Below are 21,243 nucleotides of genomic sequence, written 5' to 3' on the forward strand. Positions count from 1 at the left end.
CTTTTACCGCATCCCGTAAGTTTTGGCGTGTTGTGTTTTTGTCTCTAGGTATTTTATAATTTCTTTTGTGCTGCTTTTTCTTGTGACTCATTGGTTGTTTGAGTGTTTTGCTTAATTTCAACACATTTGTGAATTTTCCAGTTTTACTTCTGTCACTGATTCCTGTTGTGGTCAGAGAAGATACTTTGTGTGATGTCTATCTTTTAAAATTGATTGAGACTTACTTTGTGGCCTAACATATGGTCTATCTAAGAGAATGTCCTACATGTGCTTGAGATGAATGTTTATGCTGATGTTGTTGGGTAGCGTGTTCTTTATATGTTAGATGTAATTAGTTTATTGTGTTGTTTATGTCCTCTATTTCTTTACCTTGTCTGGTTGTTCTATCTATTATTGAAAGTGGACAGATGAAGTCTGCTACCATTGTTGTAGAACTATATCTTTCTTCAATTCTGTTAAGTTTTGCTTCATAAATTTTGAGGGTCTATTATTAGGTGTGTAAATATTTATAATTGTTTTATCTTCTTGCTATATTGACTATTTTATTAATATATAACATAATGTTTCTGTCTTTGAAAACTTTTTTGATTTAAAGTCTATTTTGTCAGCTGTTAGTACAGCCACTCCAGTTCTCTTTTGGTTACTATTTGCATGGAATATCTTTTTCTATTCTTTCCCTTTTGATCTATTTGTGTCTTTGATCTAAAGTCAGTCTTTCATAGACAGCATATAGTTGGATTCTAGAGTTTGGTTTTTTTTTTTTGTCAATCTGCCTTTTCTTTGGACAGTTTAATCTATTTATATTTAAAGTAATTACTGATAAAGAGGAATTTCTATTTTGCTATTTGTTTTCTATATGCCTTATAGTTTTTTTGTACCTCATTTTCTCTATTACTGCCATCTTTTGTGTTTAGCTTATTTTTTGTAGTAAATGTTTTGATTCCCTGATCATTTCCATTTATGTATATTTTACAGGTATTTTTGTGTTTACCATGAGAATTACATTTAACATCCTAACGTTATAACAATCTCATTTTAATTTATACCAACGTAACTTCAATAGCATACAAAGACTCTGCTCCTATATTGCTCCACCCCCACCCTTTCTATTGATGCCACAAATTACATCTTTATACATTGTGTGCCCAATAATATACTAATCTTGTAAAAAGTTCTTTCTTAGCTGTCCTAAGAGGAACCAAGGGAGGAAGTGTTCAACCCTGGACCAGTGCTTTAAAGCATCAGCAGAATGTCCCTTACATCAGAGTAATGTGGCATTGGGCAAACCCTAAAGAGCATGGGGCAAACCCTAAAGAATGTGGATAATCAGAAGAATAAAATGTAGGCTATTTGGGCAACCACATTGTCTCACGTGAAGATATTCCTTCCAGAACTGAGCTCCTGATGTCTCTGAGTTTTGTTTTACTTAAAGATAAGTCCCTCTTTCCCAGGGGATAGTCTCTGTTTTGGTCTGTCTTCAACTGTATGCAGACTGCAATTTGGGGCTAGCACACAGAAGGCAACATGCTCCTGATCCTTGGGAGTGTGTTCTTGCCGAGTGCACTCAAAAGGAATACAAAGATGAATTATAGGAGATCCGAGTTCCAGAGGGACTGTAAGTTTGTGTAGCTGCTCACAACTAACTTAGCTTAAAGTGGAATGTATGGCTCTCTCTAATTGGTGACTGGGACATTCTGCCTTGTCCCTCCAGAGCAGCATTTTATGTGATTCCTTTCTGCTTCTCTAGTGCATCTGTGTCCAATACATGTTTGCTGAATTAACGCATTAGTTGGGACATTTGTAGATTCCCTACAACAATTTACTGCTAGGAGGATTATTTGAACCTAATACATATGCAAATATATATATTTATACTTTTGCAAACATGATATGTATAAGTAGTTCCTAGACCAGTGATTTTCAGACCTTGCTACTCATCAGAATCACCGGAGGAACCTTCCCAAAACCCCGATTCCTACGTCCCAACCACAAAGATTATTTTAATGAGTCTGAGGTGGAAGCCAGGAATCTACATTTTCAAAAGCTACCCAGGTAATTCTGATATGCAGTCAGCATAGATAACCACAGCCCTTTGACTACCTAAGAAAATGTAGTAGTCAAAAAAAGGTATATGAACTGCCTTCTATTCTTTAGGGAGATTCTATGTTAATATAGCATACGGTCAAGAACACTACCAATGTAGCCACTTCCTAGCTGTTATCTTTAGACAAATTACCTAATCATTCAGATCTTCAGTTTCTTGATGTGTAAAATAGAGGATATAGGTTTACCATGAGGATTTATGTAAAGCCTTAGCACAGTAGGTGTACTATAGCACACAGTAAATGTTGGCCGGATTTATTCGGCTGTACACATGAGCCACTGGATTTGTCTGGATGCAGAAGTCTACTGCGGTACACCTTCTTCAGCCAGCTCTTGGGAAAGCAGGGGAGATTTCCTGGTACCCCAGGAAGTGGAGGATACTAAAGCCATGTCACAGGGAGGGGCATTATTCTTGGTGCGCGCTTGCTCGCCGGGGTCGGGTTGCTGCTCCGCGCGCGTCCACCAGGGGCCGCTCGAGCTACCTAAGCTCCGTGCTCTACCCGGCGGCGCTCCCGCGCGTGCTCACTCGGAGCAGCGCGCGCCCCGCAATCGCCGCAGCCGCCCCCGCCTTCGGCCGCCGCTCCCCAAGAGACTGCCCAAACTAAGCCTCCGTGGCTGGGTACGGGAGCGCTTTGGGGACAAAAATTCTCCCTCAACTGTGGTCTGCATTCCTTAAGCCCGTGGGCTGATCTGGGGCGGGAAGTATTAGCGTCTCAGTTGCGCTGCAGCCGGGGAGGAAGGAGGAGGCCGAGCCCGGGGCGGAGTTCGGGCTGACTGGGGCTGGACCGGGTAAGACGCCGCCGCTGCCCGGATGTTGCGATGGCTGATCGGGGGAGGCCGAGAACCGCAGGGACTGGCCGAGGTAAACCCCGGGTGGGTCTGCTCTGCGCCCGTCGAGCTTGCTGGAGGGGAGGCTTCGTTCCGGTTCGGCCTCCCTGGGTTCCGACCGCGGGGACCCGGGCGGAGGCGGGGCTGGCTGCTGAGCTCGTGCCACGCGCTGTTCTCACGACGGTGGGGGCGGAGGGCGCGGGAGCCGGAGCTCCTCAGACCCGGCGGGCCCCCAGGCGCACCCTGGAGCTGCAGACCCCCGGCCCCGTCCCACGGCTAGCTGAATCGTGAGACCCTGGCTCAGGGACGCTCAGCTGGTCAGCAGTCCTATTGGGACCTGTGACAACTTAGGGCTTCTGGCTACCGAAACTATCTTCATTTCCACTTAAAAAGTATCCGATTTAGCTAGAAACGAACGAGTTGTGACCGCAGCTTTCCACTTTTGGTTTATTTGAATTGGTGTCTCTTCCTGGCGTCTACTGATACTTGGTCAGGGAATATAAAATTAATTTACTTATCCAAGAACCGAAAAAGGATATAATTATTTTTAAAAAGTAATAATCTGCTTCAAGGTCAAGAACATGATTTTCTAATTAACTGCTGTTTTTGGTTTCATAGTCACGCTTTCTTCATGGGCCCGAATAATTGAATAGACAGTGTGTAATGAAATTTACGTTTGAAATGTGAATAAAATAATTTTTGCAGTCTTGGAAATTTTGAGGTCCCAAATTTGTTTCGTATGCCACACAAGAACTTTCATGCGCGTCCGTGTGAAGAGACCACCAAACAGGCTTTGTGTGAGCAATAAAAGCTTTTAATCACCTGGGTGCAGGCGGGCTGAGTCCGAAAAGAGAGTCAGCGAAGGGAGATAGGGGTGGGGCCGTTTTATAGGATTTGGGTAGGTAAAGGAAAATTACAGTCAAAGGGGAGTTGTTCTCTGGCGGGCAGGAGTGGGGGTCGCAAGGTGCTCAGGGGAGCTTTTTGAGCCAGGATGAGCCAGGAAAAGGACTTTTACAAGGTAATGTCATCACTTAAGGCAAGGACCGGCCATTTTCACTTTTGTGGTAGAATGTCATTAGTTAAGGCGGGGCAGGGCATTTTCACTTCTTTTGTGATTCTTCAGTTATTTCAGGCCATCTGGGCGTATATGTGCAAGTCACCGGGGATGCGATGGCTTAGCTTGGGCTCAGAGGCCTGACAAGAACAGAATTTGTGAATTGCATTTTATTTCTCATAAGAAGTATTTGTTTAGATTGTTAAAAGTAAGAAATTGGATTGTTGAGAGTAGGCAGTCTTCTCAATTTTAACTTCCGCATGTCTTTGCAGTTGACGGTATTGTCTGTTTTTAAAAATTTCTTATTTCAGATTAATCCTAAATCCTTGAGATTGTGGATTATTGAATAGCCATATATGGTATATACGACATTTTGGATAATTCTGTTTTAACCTGGTTCTTTGGTTAATCATGTTATTTGCTTAACCAGGTCTCCCATTCCTGGCAAGTTTTCATTGGAGGGGAAGCAGTTTATATAGTTTTCAAATTTCTCACCACAATCTCTTCTAGAAGGAAGACAGAATAAATACAAAATTAATGCTTTGTGGTGGTGGTTTTTTTTTTGGAAAACATTTATGCATGTTTTAAATTTATATATTTCTTCATATAAATGTAATTGAGTTGTATAACTGCTGTGAATTTGTACATTATCGGAACCTATGATTGTCCCTAATTTATGCAAGAACTTTGTATCCAGGCTTCTCGTTTAAGCAGTGGTTCTCAACTGGGGTGATTTTTGCCCCGCAGGAGACATTTGGCAATGTCTGGAGACATTTTTGATTGTCATGCCTTGCAGAGGGGCAGTTCTATTGGCATCTAATGTGTATGGACCAGGGATGCTGCTCAATGTCCTGTAATGCACAGGACAGTTCTCAACAACAAAGAATTATCTGGGCTGGGCGCGGTGGCTTACTCCTGTAATCCCAGCACTTTGGGAGGCCGAGGCGGGCGAATCACTTGAGGTCAGGAGTTCAAGACCAGTCTCGCCAACGTGGCGAAAACCTGTCTCTACTAAAAATACAAAAATTAGTTGGGCGTGGTGGTGCGAAAAAAAAAAAAAATTCTCTAGCCCAAAATGTCAGCATCAAGTTTGAGAAATCCAGAGTTGATTTCATGCCTTCATTTATTCATTTAGCAAGCATGTATTGAGTGCTTGTAATGGATGAGGCACTGTTTCACTATTTTATGTCTTTGATTTGCAGTTTTGTTTCTGCCACATTTTAACTGAGAAACATGCATTCTAAAATGTTGAGTTGGATTGGCCCATTAATTTTTTTAAAGTGAGGTTTAATAGGATACAATTTACATAAAATAAAATTCACCCTTTTTGTAAATTTATTGCGATTTGAAAATACTAAAATTCATGATTCGAATTTGTGGTAGGAGAAGTGTTTTATGTGGAATTGGCAGTTATTTAGTTGATATAAGAAGAAATAATATTTAGTAGTAGAACATGATATCTTAAGGCTTTTAAAATCTTGTGTTCTCAGATGTATACCATGCAGTTATATTCCAATATGGTCTTATAAATCATTTTATCTCTTTTTTTTGTCTTTTGTTTTTTGCTTTTTTTTTTTTTTCCAATACAAGAAATCTCCTTTACAGACAATAGGTGAAGAACAAACCCAGAATCCCTACACTGAACTGCTAGTACTGAAGGCTCATCATGATATTGTACGATTTCTGGTACAGTTAGATGACTACAGGTAAGAAGCTATAGTGGTCTAATTGACTATTGTTTGGGAAGAGGTTTTAGGGAATTTTATGTTAAACACCTTTAAAATTAATACATCTTTTCTAAAAATTTAAAAACTGTGATCATTAGTAACATTTAGTAGAAATTGAAATTGGCCTCTGCATCTCGATGAAATATATATCTAGAGTCTTTTTTGCCCAAAGTCAGGGTGTCGTGTCTGGTGATTTGAGGGTTATGTTTGTTTGTTTGCATTCTCAGAAATATTCTTAATAGTTTAAAAGAAGTGTATGACTTTAAAATTTGGGTAGGAGTTATAACAGTATATTAAGGAGAACTTGTATTTGAGAAACAAATATGCTAAGTGTTTAAGTATCAGGTACCTACCAGGAATGTTTTATTTTTAGTGGAAGGTAAGTTTAATCCAAAGTTTTTGTTATTGATGAAACCACTTGAAAATGTACATTATTCTGTACTTCCTTGCTAACACGTATAATAATTGTGTTTAATATATTTGCAAATAGAGGTGAAGGTGTATAGGCTTTAGGACTGTAGACTATTACTGATATGTATATATGTATATTAAGCCCATATTCAACTGTATATCTTTTATAGCATGTTTCACCATAATAATTACATAATTAGTGGTGTAATTCAATATTTTCGTCCTCTCTAAAATGTAAGCTTCATGAGAATGAGGCTATGTTTTTCTTATTCACCATGTTTTCTTAGTACCTAGTACAGTGCCTTACATGTAGCAGATAATTCATAGATGGTGGCTGAGTGAATGAATGACTCTCCAGACTACTAAGCATCCACATTGAATGCCGTTCTAATCCCCCAACCTCATTTCTGTTGTCTCTACTAGTTTTTCCACTTTCATCTCTAATTTTCTCTTTTGCCTTTGCTGTTTTTTTTCACTCCACGGATGAGTGTTACTGTAATTATTCCTAACTCTGACCACCACTTCTGCTGTCTATTAACCTTGTCTTTTCTCTGCTTTTTTTTTTTTTAATTTAATTTAATTTTTAAAATAGAGACAGGGTCTCACTATGTTGCCCAGGCTGATGGGCAACTCCTGGGCTCAAGCTGTCTTCCCACCTTGGCCTCCCAAAGTGTTGGGATTATAGGCATCAGCCACCGTGCTCAGCCTTCTCTCTGCTCTTTAAATGTTACTGATATTTAGTTGCTTTACCATGTGCAGTGCAGTTCTGACATTACCCGGACTTAGGTCAGATTCCACAGATGAAGGGCATAGTCTATACAGCACCCCTCACTGGAGACACTAGCTGCAAGCCATATATGGGTTTGTAGGCCACTTGCATTTCCAGCTGCTGGCTACAAGTTCCTGCTGTTCCTTCAGGTCTGATAATTCACTAGAAGGACTCACAGAACTGAGGAAAGCACTATACACAGGATTACAGTTTTATTATAAAAGATACAAATTAGGACCGGCCAAATGAGAGGATGTATATAGGGCAAGGCCTAGGGGGTCCCACATGCAAAGCTTCCATGTCTCAAGACTCCTCGCCCTCTTGGAACATCAGTGTGTATCACCAATGAATGAGCACACTTGAGCTTTGGGTGTCCAGAGCTTTCATTAGTAGGCATGATTGTTTGAATCATTGGTCACATAATTGAACTCAATCTTCAGTCCCCACCCTCCCCACCGTGACTGGTAGCAGAAAGCCCAAACCTTTAAATCATGTGGTTCATTTTTCCAGCTTGGCCAGCCCCTTTCCTGATGTTATCTCAGGGCCCACTGTGAGTTGTTCCGTTAGTATAAACTTAGGTGTGGTCCAAGGGACCCACCATGAATAATGAAGACATTCTTACCACTTGGAAAATTCCAAGGATTTAGAGACTCCCTTCTAGGAACCAGAGACAAAGTCCAGCAAAGTTATTAAACAGTACCGTGCTTCTTAACTTTTGCTTGAAAAGATTTGTCTCATATATATTACTGGCCTGTCATCACTGTTTTCCTGTTGTGATGCAAGTCAACCAAATCATGGCATGTTAAACAATCATCTGCAGCCTTTTTTTTTGGCAATGTTACTTGTTGCTATGTCCTGAGAGACACTCCATTTATTAAAGTGGTCATTTTTGTGGGGAACTAATTATTTCTGGAAAGGTAAGATTTTGGACAGCTAAAGTTTTCTTGCGCTATATTTTACCCTAGTAAGTTGCTAGATTAAAGAAAATCTGATAATTTCTTATAATCACTAATACTTGGGTGTTAAGGAATCCTAAAGTTATTTTGTCCAGGAAAGTTAAATAATAAATACACAGTATGTGATCAGGTTGTGGACTTTAAATATTTGTATAAATTGTTAAGAGATCATGTTCATTGCTGTCTTTCCTCTGTGAAATATCCTCTTGGCTATTCCTATCCCGTAGTTAGAAGAGGACTCTGTAGAAGAGGCCAGCCTATAGAATAATGGTTAGTGTACAAATGCTGACATATATTTGGTTTAATTTTCCCCACAGTGGTGCTCACATATACTTTAGTTGTTTAATGATAGAGTAAATATTCTGTAAAGAGTAAAAAGCCATATGTGGGTATGTTAGTTACCTATTGCTCTGTCAGCTGTCACACCAAACTTAGTGGCTTAACACAACCCCATCTATTTAGCTCATTATTCTGCAGGATGGCAATTCGGGCTAGGCTCAGCTGGGTGAGTCTGTCTTTGCACCAGGAGCAACTGATCTTGGCTAGATTCACTTATGCCTCTGTCAGCTGGTAGATTGGCGGGGGCTGGCTGGTTCATTTCAGCTGAAAGTCTCAGCTGAAATGACTGTGGTCTCCCTCCATGTGGTTTTTCAGGTGCTTGTTCACATAATGATCATGGAGTTCTAATAGCAGCAGAAGGGCAAGCCCCAAAGTAAGACACTTTTCAAGTCTCAGCTTGCCTCGTGTTTGCTGCTGTTTCGTCAGCCAAAGCAAGTTAGGAGCTGGCACAAATTCAGTGAGTGGGTAAATAAACTTGACCTCTCATGGTAGAAGTAACTAAGTCCTATTGCTAATGGTGGTGGCAATATTGGGAGGGGGAATAATTTGTGGCCAGTTTGTGATCTACCACAGTGAGTCTAAGATAGATGAAGAAGCCTGCTTTTTGGCTTTTGTAATACAGTGATGATATGACTTCATGATTCACATTTAATTCTTTGAAAAGTCATCAAATTTACATATAATCAACTATGAAGTTTTTCGGTCATTTGCTGACCTGTAGAACTTTCAGTCTGTATGTTGTTTTTAAAAATTTAATTCTGTAGTGTACTAAAAAAGAAAAACCGAAAGAGTCATTCTTCGTAAGAAGCACACAGGAAAATCTACAAAGTATAAACATTATGAACAGAATTAACCGAATGTTTTTACTCTTAATAGTTTAGAATTATCTTTACCATTGCATATGTACATTATGCATTGTCAAATTAGAGAAATACCTTTCCAGTTTTAAAATTTTATATCATTATCCTTTTTTTGTTTCTTAGTTTTTGAAGACATTACACTCTGGGTTTTTTTTGGTCAGCTGTTATAATCCAGGTTTCACGCTTCAAGTCTTTAGATAATATCATCTTATTGAAAATTTTGCAGAAGGATTTTCTTGTTTTCTCAGTGGCTCAGCTAAAATCAGTGAGTGGAAAATTTTCTCGGATTGGTTTTTGAAGATACCCAATAAATCCTGTATAACCTAACAGACAGCTGCCTTTTCTTTTCTTCTTTAGTATTTTTTGAACATGAAGTGAGGGTCATATTGATTGAGAGATCACTAAAGAAGGCTAAGCCTCAGCAAGTCTTCCAAAAAATGGGCTGTGCTAAAATTGCATGTAATACTCTAGCGTTTGACACATTAAACTAAACTGAGTTCATAACACATTTTAAGAAGAGTTTTCTCCGTTGCTCATTTGACCATTCCTTGCTCCTTCAGGAAACAGACACGGTTATGTAGGATGGTGATCATGACTGGAAAAGAATCAGATGACCCATGATGAAGTGCCAGACTGGAGAACAAAATGTGCCTCTAGGATGGTTGGTGAAGCTGTACATTCACAAGAAAAGTAAATAAACTCAGTATAGCTTGATAATCCACTAAAAATGAACAATATGCTCATTTTAAAGGAAATATTCTCAAGCTAAACATATTCTTTCTTATACACTAACCTTCAGAGAACAGAAATCAGTATAGTTTAGATCCTAGGATCTGAGTTCCCTGGGAAACAGATAGTCAGTATAGATCCTTCTAGTACCTGGGTTCCCTGGGAAGGAGACACTAAAATGGAGACACTAAGCATGCAATAGGTTTATAAGAGAGAAAGCCAATGAAAGGAGAAGGGAGGAAGCAGAATTGGATAAGGGGAGCTGTCTCAGACTCTGATGCAGATGTGACAAAGTTTCTGCCAGCCCAATGGGGACCGCTGGAGGAAAGGCTGCTTTTTAAGAGTTCTCTGCTGGATGTAAATAACTAGGGCTTTGTACTATTGCCTTGCTTAGTTATTTGCTGAGGGTCCTTCATGAAGAACATGCACCTGGCTTCTACTATCTTGCTTAAATCCCAGTGACTAGGAGCCGATTGAGGTAGTATAACTTTGGCTTGAAGGCAGAAATGGATCCTGAAGTCAACAGCTGGAGGCAGTCAGATAACTACATTCCTCACAGCTGGGCAGTGAGTCCTGTCTTGAAAGGGGGTCTGGAAGGCAGGTATTGGCATCTGCCACACTTCCACAGTTGTAAGTTGGTCTATTTTATTTTTAACTTGCGTGAGCATACTCATTGGCTATGTCTTTGGGCAGCTTTTTAAGAAACTGTAAGTATGCCATTGGTTAATAGTTATTTGATGGCTTGAAAAAGTTAATATTTTTAGAGCTATTAACGTACTTATGCCTGGAAAAAAGGGTATAACCAGAATCCTTTTTATCACAAATTCCAACAGCTACAATATTAATAACAGACTCCATATCTGGCATTTTTTTAAAGCACTTATATCCAGTGTGACGTTGACTTTAGACAACTTTATTATAGTAAATTTTACTAAAATCTGTTAACCAAATAGCTTTTCTATTTCTAAAGGCCCCTAATCCACCATGTGTGGTGAATGTGTTGATTGAATTTCTGTTGTTTTGCATCGTGCCCTGAATCAAGTGGGGAATTTCGGCAGTGTCATCACACAGATGCGTGTGCCACCCTTGCTGCTTTTCTCCTTATTTCTAATAATTTTGTCCTTTCAGCTTGTGTTTTGGAGCTGTAGCTGAGTTTCGTTTAGTTGGATAAGATGTTGCAGGGTTTGGGAGGATGACAGGAGTGAGTGAAAAGGTAATTGCTGTTTTAGGATAAGGACAGCAAGTGTCTAACAGTATTTGAGTTTCAAATTTGTCATCTTAGCAGTAAAACTCTAATTTCTAGATAAAATCAGTCTCTCTCAACTACAAAATACCCTTACTCTAGGCATTTGAAAATTATTTTCTTGAACATCTTTCAAATGTAGCTTTAAAAATCCATCTGGCAACTTGAGCATAGATATAGGAAGTAACTGCAATGAATTGCAACATATCACATATGTTTAAATCCATGTGTTCATAATGATACTTTAAAAAGAGAACTCACCTTTGGAGAATGCTGGGGAACTAACTCATTCTGTTGAAAATTGGTAAATAAAAGGGCAGAGTCAAAATCTATACTACCTTTCTTATATAAACTGTGTCTTGGGATCAGTAATAATTGACGAGAAGAAATTTCTCTGAAGAATTCAAGCTAGGAAGAATGATAGAATTAGAATATTGTAATTTTGCAACCTCTAATGCGTAGAGGAGGAAAACACTTTTCTTCTACCTATCTTAGATTCATTGATCAGGGCTCTACAACTTAGACATACAAAAGACAGGTTAATGAGCGAAAAAGAAGTATATCAATGCATACGTTGCATACACACACACACACACACACACACACACACACACACGTACTCAAGTAACTTGTAGGGGTGGTTAAAACTTGGGCTTAGGCTGGGCACGGTGACTCAGCCCTGTAATCCTAACACTTTGGGAGGCTGAGATGGGAGGATTCCTTGAGCTCAGGAGTTTGAGGCTAGCGTGGGCAACATGGCAAAACCATGTCTCTATTAAAAAATACAAAAATTAGCTGGGCGTGGTGGTGCACACCTGTGGTCCAAGCTACTTGGGAGGCTGAGGTGGGAGGATCACCTTAGCTCAGGAGGTTGAGGCTGCAGTGAGCTGTGATCGGGGCCACTGACTGTAGCCTGGATGACCGAGTAAGACCCTGTCTCAAAAAAGAAAAATAAAACTTCAGCTTATATAGCATCTTAGCAGAACAAGAAATTTGTTGAGTGACAAGACAAAGGAAATGGACTTTGAGTTTCTTGGGGTGGCAAATTGTGAGAAGGCAAATATATGATGGAAACTGCTGGTAGAGAAGGGCTCATTAGTGAGGTTGGTTTGTGTAAACTCTTGGTGCCATCTCATCTGTGATAAAGGTTGTTATCCCCCTCCTGGTATGGGAAGGGGGGTGGAGGTTCTGGGGGCACTTTCCCAAGGGTGATGTGTGCTTTTTTTTTTTTTCAGGTAGATGTGGGGAGGACAGAGCTCATTCTGTGCCTGCATTTTCTCAGTTGCCTTAAGCTGAAAATAATCATTATGTCAGAGTGGCATAGTTTGGGGTTATGTGCTCTGAACCCCTTCAAATGAAATAATGAATTTAGATGGCCTAAATCATAACATATACACATACACACACAAGATAGCCAGAAATTATATTTCCTGATGGAGTATACAATCTGCCTTTGGGGTGGTCTTACCAAAAAGTCAGATATGGATCTTATTTAGTCTCTAGATTTAACTATCAATTAACAAAAAATACAGAGGACAGAGGTGCATGTTGGATAACAGCACAGGAAAAAAAACCCAGACTGTGAGAACTCGACAAGACAGGTGACTTTTTTTTTCAACAAATAAATTGCAAGGAAAAACAGATGGAGAAAAAAATCATTAGAATAAAAGAGATATTAGAGATAAATCAACCAAGTGTACTATAGAAGCCTTATTTGGATCCTTCTAACTGTTTAAAAAATTATGATCAGCTAAATTTGATCATTGACTGGGTATTTGATGACATTAAGGAAGTAAATGTTAACTTAGGTGTGATGTAAAAGAGTCCTTAGAGATGCATTCTGAAATACTGACAAAATGAAATACAGTGACTAGGATTTGCTTCAAAATAATTTACAGAGGGGTTGGACTGGGTGCAGATAAGACACTAGTGGCCATAAATTGATAATTACTAGAGACAGGCAATGAGTACATGTGGCTTTTTATTATAATGCCCTTCTCTCCACTTTTGTATATATTTAAATTCTCCGTGGATGAAAAGTTAACTATCTGTATTTGAAATAGAGGAAATAAAAATGCCAATTTAAAAGGTATTTATGCCTCTGTGAAATAAAATGTTTTCTTAGATATTGCTAGTGTTCTGAGTGTTCAGTGGAGAACCACCCTTGTTTCTCTTTGAGAACAGAATTTATTGAGAATAATTGTAGGAATCATACAGATGAACATGAACATATCAGCTTCATAAAGTAATAACCGATACAAAACTGGATTACCGGATATGGCTCTTTTTTTTTTTTTTTTTTTTTGAGACGGAGTCTCACTCTGTCGCCCAGGCTGGAGTGCAGTGGTGTGACCTTGGCTCACTGCAACCACCGCTTCCCAGGTTCAAGCGATTCTTCTGCCTCAGCCTCCCGAGTAGCTGGGACTACAGGCATGTGCCACCACACCGAGCTAATTTTTGTATTTTTAATAGAGACGGGGTTTCACCATATTGGCCAGGCTGGTCTCGAACCCCTGATCTCGTGTTCCGCCTGCCTCGGCCTCCCAAAGTGCTGGGATTACAGGTGTGAGCCACCAAACCCAGCCAGGATGTGGCTTTAATATATACCCACAGTGGATTTCCTTAACACTTCACCCTGAGTCAAGTAGACTTTTTCAATGAATCCCTGGGGCAACTGAAGAGTTGCCAGCCTCCCATTCAGATACAGGCTTACCTCAAAAATAAGAGCAGACCAGTATGTTCCCTCTCTCTGAACAGATGAATCTTCAGAAAACCCACAAGGGGCCGGGTACGATGGCTCATGCCTGTAATCCCAGAACTTTGGGAGGCCAAGGCGGGTGGATCACAAGGTAAGGAGTTTGAGACCAGCCTGCCCAACATGGTGAAACTCCATCTCTACTAAACATACAAAAATCAGCCATGCGTGGTCGTGGGTGCCTGTAATCCCAGCTGAGGCAGGAGAATCGTTAGAACCTGAGAGGCAGAAGTTGCAGTGAGCTGAGATCACGCCATTGCACTCCAGCCTGGGCAACAGGGTGAGACTTTGTCTCAAAAAAAAAACAACCCAGAAAACCCACAAGGGTCTGAACTGAGCATGCCTAATTCATTGTCTCAAGCAAGTGGGGCAGAGAGAGACCAAGAATGTTTCTCTAGTAGTAGGAGTCCTCCATGGAAACTTGAGTGCAGGGGAATGGAGGTTCACCTAATAGAAGTCACACAGATTTTTTTGGTATTCTAATACTGTAATCTTTTTTTTTTTTTTAATTACACTTTAAGTTTTAGGGTACATGTGCACAATGTGCAGGTTAGTTACATATGTATACATGTGCCATGCTGGTGCGCTGCACCCACTAACTCGTCATCTAGCATTAGGTATATCTCCCAGTGCTATCCCTCCCCCCTCCCCGCACCTCACAACAGTCCCCAGAGTGTGATGTTCCCCTTCCTGTGTCCATGTGTTCTCATTGTTCATTTCCCACCTATGAGTGAGAATATGTGGTGTTTGTTTTTTTGTTCTTGCGATAGTTTACTGAGCATGATGTTTTCCAATTTCATCCATGTCCCTACAAAGGACATGAACTCATCATTTTTTATGGCTGCATAGTATTCCATGGTGTATATGTGCCACATTTTCTTAATCCAGTCTATCATTGTTGGACATTTGGGTTGGTTCCAAGTCTTTGCTATTGTGAATAGTGCCGCAATAAACATACGTATGCATGTGTCTTTATAGCAGCATGATTTATAGTCCTTTGGGTATATACCCAGTAATGGGATGGCTGGGTCAAATGGTATTTCTAGTTCTAGATCCCTGAGGAATCGCCACACTGACTTCCACAATGGTTGAACTAGTTTACAGTCCCACCAAGAGTGTAAAAGTGTTCCTATTTCCCCACAGCCTCTCCAGCACCTGTTGTTTCCTGACTTTTTAATGATCGCCATTCTAACTGGTGTGAGATGATATCTCATTGTGGTTTTGATTTGCATTTCTCTGATGGCCAGTGATGGTGAGCATTTTTTCATGTGTTTTTTAGCTGCATAAATGTCTTCTTTTGAGAAGTGTCTGTTCATGTCCTTCGCCCACTTTTTGATGTGGTTGTTTGTTTTTTTCTTGTAAATTTGTTGGAGTTCATTGTAGATTCTGGATATTAGCCCTTTGTCAGATGAGTAGGTTGTGAAAATTTTCTCCCATTTTGTAGGTTGCCTGTTCACTCTGATGGTAGTTTCTTTTGCTGTGCAGAAGCTCTTGAGTTTAATTAGATCCCATTTGTCAATTTTGGCTTTTGTAGCCATTGCTTTTGGTGTTTTAGATATGAAGTCCTTGCCCATGCCTATGTCCTGAATGGTAATGCTTAGGTTTTCTTCTAGGGTTTTTATGGTTTTAGGTCTAACGTTTAAGTCTTTAATCCATCTTGAATTGATTTTTGTATAAGGTGTAAGGAAGGGATCCAGTTTCAGCTTTCTACATATGGCTAGCCAGTTTTCCCAGCACCATTTATTAAATAGGGAATCGTTTCCCCATTTCTTGTTTTTGTCAGGTTTGTCAAAGATCAGATAGTTGTAGATATGCGGCGTTATTTCTGAGGGCTCTGTTCTGTTCCATTGATCTATATCTCTGTTTTGGTACCAGTACCATGCTGTTTTGGTTACTGTGGCCTTGTAGTATAGTTTGAAGTCAGGTAGTGTGATGCCTCCAGCTTTGTTCTTTTGGCTTAGGATTGACTTGGTGATGCGGGCTCTTTTTTGGTTCCATATGAACTTGAAAGTAGTTTTTTCCAATTCTGTGAAGAAAGTCATTGGTAGCTTGATGGGGATGGCACTGAATCTATAAATTACCTTGGGCAGTATGGCCATTTTCACAATATTGATTCTTCCTACCCATGAGCATGGAATGTTCTTCCATTTGTTTGTATCCTCTTTTATTTCATTGAGCAGTGGTTTGTAGTTCTCCTTGAAGAGGTCCTTCACATCCCTTGTAAGTTGGATTCCTAGGTATTTTATTCTCTTTGAAGCAATTGTGAATGGGAGTTCACTCATGATTTGGCTCTCTGTTTGTCTGTTGTTGGTGTATAAGAATGCTTGTGATTTTTGTCCATTGATTTTGTATCCTGAGACTTTGCTGAAGTTGCTTATCAGCTTAAGGAGATTTTGGGCTGAGACAATGGGGTTTTCTAGATATACAATCATGTCATCTGCAAACAGGGACAATTTGACTTCCTCTTTTCCTAATTGAATACCCTTTATTTCCTTCTCCTGCCTAATTGCCCTGGCCAGAACTTCCAACACTATGTTGAATAGGAGTGGTGAGAGAGGGCATCCCTGTCTTGTGCCAGTTTTCAAAGGGAATGCTTCCAGTTTTTGCCCATTCAGTATGATATTGGCTGTGGGTTTGTCATAGATAGCTCTTATTAGTTTGAGATACGTCCCATCCATACCTAATTTATTGAGAATTTTTAGCATGAAGTGTTGTTGAATTTTGTCAAAGGCCTTTTCTGCATCTGTTGAGATAATCATGTGGTTTTTGTGTTTGGTTCTGTTTATATGCTGGATTACATTTATTGATTTGCGTGTATTGAACCAGCCTTGCATCCCAGGGATGAAGCCCACTTGATCATGGTGGATAAGCTTTTTGATGTGCTGCTGGATTCGGTTTGCCATTATTTTATTGAGGATTTTTGCATCAGTGTTCATCAAGGATATTGGTCTAAAATTCTCTTTTTTGGTTATGTCTCTGCCCGGCTTTGGTATCAGGATGATGCTGGCCTCATAAAATGAGTCAGGAAGGATTCCCTCTTTTACTATTGATTGGAATAGTTTCAGAAGGAATTGTACCAGTTCCTCCTTGTACCACTGGTAGAATTCGGCTGTGAATCCATCTGGTCCTGGACTCTTTTTGGTTGGTAAACTATTGATTATTGCCACAATTTCAGCTCCTGTTATTGGTCTATTCAGAGATTCAACTTCTTCCTGGTTTAGTCTTCGGAGGGTGTATGTGTGGAGGAATTTATCCATTTCTTCTAGATTTTCTAGTTTATTTGCGTAGAGGTGTCTGTAATATTCTCTGATGGTAGTTTGTATTTCTGTGGGATCGGTGGTGATATCCCCTTTATCATTTTTTATTGCATCTATTTGATTCTTCTCTCTTTTTTTCTTTATTAGTCTTGCTAGCGGTCTATCAATTTTGTTGATCCTTTCAAAAAACCAGCTCCTGGATTCATTAATTTTTTGAAGGGTTTTTTGTGTCTCTATGTCCTTCAGTTCTGCTCTGATTTTAGTTATTTCTTGCCTTCTGCTAGCTTTTGAATGTGTTTGCTCTTGCTTTTCTAGTTCTTTTAATTGTGATGTTAGGGTGTCAATTTTGGATCTTTCCTGCTTTCTCTTGTGGGCATTTAGTGCTATAAATTTCCCTCTACACACTGCTTTGAATGTGTCCCAGAGATTCTGATATGTTGTGTCTTTGTTCTCGTTGGTTTCAAAGAACATCTTTATTTCTGCCTTCATTTCGTTATGTACCCAGTAGTCATTCAGGAGCAGGTTGTTCAGTTTCCATGCAGTTGAGCGGTTTTGAGTGGGATTCTTAATCCTGAGTTCTAGTTTGATTGCACTGTGGTCTGAGAGATAGTTTGTTATAATTTCTATTCTTCTACATTTGCTGAGGAGAGCTTTACTTCCAAGTATGTGGTCAATTTTGGAATAGGTGTGGTGTGGTGCTGAAAACAATGTATATTCTGTTGATTTGGGGTGGAGAGTTCTGTAGATGTCTATTAGGTCTGCTTGGTGCAGAGCTGATTTCAATTCCTGGGTATCCTTGTTGGCTTTCTGTCTCGTTGATCTGTCTAATGTTGACAGTGGGGTGTTAAAGTCTCCCATTATTATTGTGTGGGAGTCTAAGTCTCTTTGTAGGTCACTCAGGGCTTGCTTTATGAATCTGGGTGCTCCTGTATTGGGTGCATATATATTTAGGATAGTTAGCTCTTCTTGTTGAATTGATCCCTTTACCATGATGTAATGGCCTTCTTTGTCTCTTTTGATCTCTGTTGGTTTAAAGTCTGTTTTATCAGAGAGTAGGATTGCAACCCCTGCCTTTTTTTGTTTTCCATTTGCTTGGTAGATCTTCCTCCATCCTTTTATTTTGAGCCTATGTGTGTCTCTGCACGTGAGATGGGTTTCCTGAATACAGCACACTGATGGGTCTTGACTCTTTATCCAATTTGCCAGTCTGTGTCTTTTAGTTGGAGCATTTAGTCCATTTACATTTAAAGTTAATATTGTTATGTGTGAATTTGATCCTGTCATTATGATGTTAGCTGGTTATTTTGCTTGTTAGTTGATGCAGTTTCTTCCTAGTCTCGATGGTCTTTACATTTTGGCATGATTTTGCAGCGGCTGGTACCGGTTGTTCCTTTCCATGTTTAGCACTTCCTTCAGGAGCTCTTTTAGAGCAGGCCTGGTGGTGACAAAATCTATCAGCATTTGCTTGTCTGTAAAGTATTTTATTTCTCCTTCACTTATGAAGCTTAGTTTGGCTGGATATGAAATTCTGGGTTGAAAATTCTTTTCTTTAAGAATGTTGAATATTGGCCCCCACTGTCTTCTGGCTTGTAGAGTTTCTGCCAGGAGATCCGCTGTGAGTCTGATGGGCTTCCCTTCGTGGGTAACCCGACCTTTCTCTCTGGCTGCCCTTAACATTTTTTCCTTCATTTCAACTTTGGTGAATCTGACAATTATGTGTCTTGGAGTTGCTCTTCTCGAGGAGTATCTTTGTGGCGTTCTCTGTATTTCCTGAATCTGAATGTTGGCCTGCCTTGCTAGATTGGGGAAGTTCTCCGGTATAATATCCTGCAGAGTGTTTTCCAACTTGGTTCCATTCTTCCTGTCACTTTCAGTTACACCAGTCAGACGTAGATTTGGTCTTTTCACATATTCCCATATTTCTTGGAGGCTTTGCTCGTTTCTTTTTATTCTTTTTTTCTCTAAACTTCCAATCTCTCTTCATTTCATTCATTTCATCTTCCATCGCTGATACCCTTTCTTCCAGTTGATTGCATCGGCTTCTGAGGCTTCTGCATTCTTCATGTAGTTCTGGAGCCTTGGTTTTCAGCTCCATCAGCTCCTTTAAGCACTTCTCTGTATTGGTTATTCTAGTTATACATTCTTCTAAATTTTTTTCAAAGTTTTCAACTTCTTTGCCTTTGGTTTGAATGTCCTCCCGTAGCTCATAGTAATTTCATCGTCTGAAGCCTTCTTCTCTCAGCTTGTCAAAGTCATTCTCCGTCCAGCTTTGTTCCGTTGCTGGTGAGGAACTGCGTTCCTTTGGAGGAGGAGAGGCACTCTGCTTTTTAGAGTTTCCAGTTTTTCTGCTCTGTTTTTTCCCCATCTTTGTGGTTTTATCTAGTTTTGGTCTTTGATGATGGTGATGTAGAGATGGGTTTTTGGTGTGGATGTCCTTTGTGTTTGTTAGTTTTCCTTCTAACAGACAGGACCCTCAGCTGCAGGTCTGTTGGAGTACCCGGCCGTGTGAGGTGTCAGTCTGTCCCTACTGGGGGGTGCCTCCCAGTTAGGCTGCTCGGGGGTCAGGGGTCAGGGACCCACTTGAGGAGGCAGTCTGTCTGTTCTCAGATCTCCAGCTGTGTGCTGGGAGAACCACTGCTCTCTTCAAAGCTGTCAGACAGGGACATTTAAGTCTGCAGAGGTTACTGCTGTCTTTTTGTTTGTCTGTGCCCTGCCCCCAGAGGTGGAGCCTACAGAGGCAGGCAGGCAGGCCTCCTTGAGCTGTGGTGGGCTCCACCCAGTTGGAGCTTTCTGGCTGCTGTGTTTACCTAAGCAAGTCTGGGCAATGGCGGGCGTCCCTCCCCCAGCCTCGCTGCTGCCTTGCAGTTTGATCTCAGACTGCTGTGCTAGCAATCAGCGAGACTTCGTGGGCGTAGGACCCTCCAAGCGAGGTGCAGGATATAATCTCCTGGTGCACTGTTTTTTAAGCCCGTCGGAAAAGCGCAGTATTCGGGTGGGAGTGACCCGATTTTCCAGGTGCCGTCTGTCACCCCTTTCTTTGACTAGGAAAGGGAACTCCCTGACCCCTTGCGCTTCCCGAGTGAGGCAATGCCTCGCCCTGCTTCGGCTCGCGCACGGTGCACGCACCCACTGACCTGCGCCCACTGACCTGCGCCCACTGTCTGGCACTCCCTAGTGAGACGAACGCGGTACCTCAGATGGAAATGCAGAAATCACCCGTCTTCTGCGTCGCTCACGCTGGGAGCTGTAGACCGGAGCTGTTCCTATTCGGCCATCTTGGCTCCTCCTCCTACTGTAATCTTGATGTGTAGTTTAGCTTTCTATCTGTGATTTGGGAAGGGAAGAACTTACCAAATGTTTTACCTTTGCAAATAACCATGGGAACTATGCAATCTTTGTTTGTGAGCTAAAAAAGGACCTTAGACTTTTAGATGTTAGAGTCATGTTAATATAATACATTCTTTTTTAAGGAAAAGAAATTGTTGAAGTAGATCTAATTAAGGAATTAGTTGCGTCAGCATCTATGGCTCCTGAAAATGCTTTGACGTTTCCTTCAACTGCTTTACAAGTCCCTATCTGGATGCTTCTCTAATTTTCTTCAAGTAGTTCTAGCATACAAACATATACTTTAAATGAAAATTGTGATTTTTTTTTGTTGTTATGCTTTAAGTTTTAGGGTACATGTGCACAATGTGCAGGTTAGTTACATATGTGTACATGTGCCATGTTGGTGTGCTGCACCCAGTAACTCATCATTTTAACATTAGTTATATCTCCAAATGCTATCCCTCTCCACTCCCCCCACCCCACAACAGGCCCTGGTGTGTGATGTTCTCCTTCCTGGGTCCATGTGTTCTCATTGTTCAGTTCCCACCTATGAGTGAGAACATGCGGTGTTTGGTGTTTTGTCCTTGCGATAGTTTGCTGAGATTGATGGTTTCCAGCTTCATCCATGTCCCTACAAAGGACATGAACTCATCATGTTTTATGGCTGCATAGTATTCCATGGTGTATATGTGCCACATTTTCTTAATCCAGTCTATCATTGTTGGACATTTGGGTTGGTTCCAAGTCTTTGCTATTGTGAACAGTGCCGCAATAAACATACGTGTGCATGTGTCTTTATAGCAGCATGATTTATAATCCTTTGGGTATATACCCAGTAATGGGATTGCTGGGTCAAATGGTATTTCTAGTTCTAGATCCCTGAGG

The 21,243-nt window shown here is 40.6% G+C and overlaps 1 protein-coding gene across 4 annotated transcripts in view; it reads left to right on the forward strand.

Annotated features, from left to right (window-relative positions):
* WDR41 (WD repeat domain 41) overlaps positions 1-21,243 on the forward strand; it is a 184,153-nt gene that overhangs the window by 121,278 nt on the left and 41,632 nt on the right. The window contains exons 1-3 of one of the 4 annotated variants that reach the window (XM_034959925.3): positions 2,618-2,892; positions 5,576-5,691; positions 9,608-9,737. In XM_034959925.3, coding sequence (XP_034815816.1) covers positions 9,658-9,737 — 80 coding nt within the window. In that variant the 5' untranslated portion in view covers positions 2,618-2,892; positions 5,576-5,691; positions 9,608-9,657. Of the gene's footprint in view, positions 1-2,576; positions 2,966-5,575; positions 5,692-9,607; positions 9,738-21,243 lie in introns of those variants that run through there. The other 3 variants (XM_003812643.6, XM_008965077.5, XM_057302283.2) reach the window with 3 other exon arrangements.

The sequence above is a fragment of the Pan paniscus genome, chromosome 4, assembly GCF_029289425.2.
Source record: "Pan paniscus chromosome 4, NHGRI_mPanPan1-v2.0_pri, whole genome shotgun sequence".
Lineage (NCBI taxonomy): Eukaryota > Metazoa > Chordata > Mammalia > Primates > Hominidae > Pan > Pan paniscus.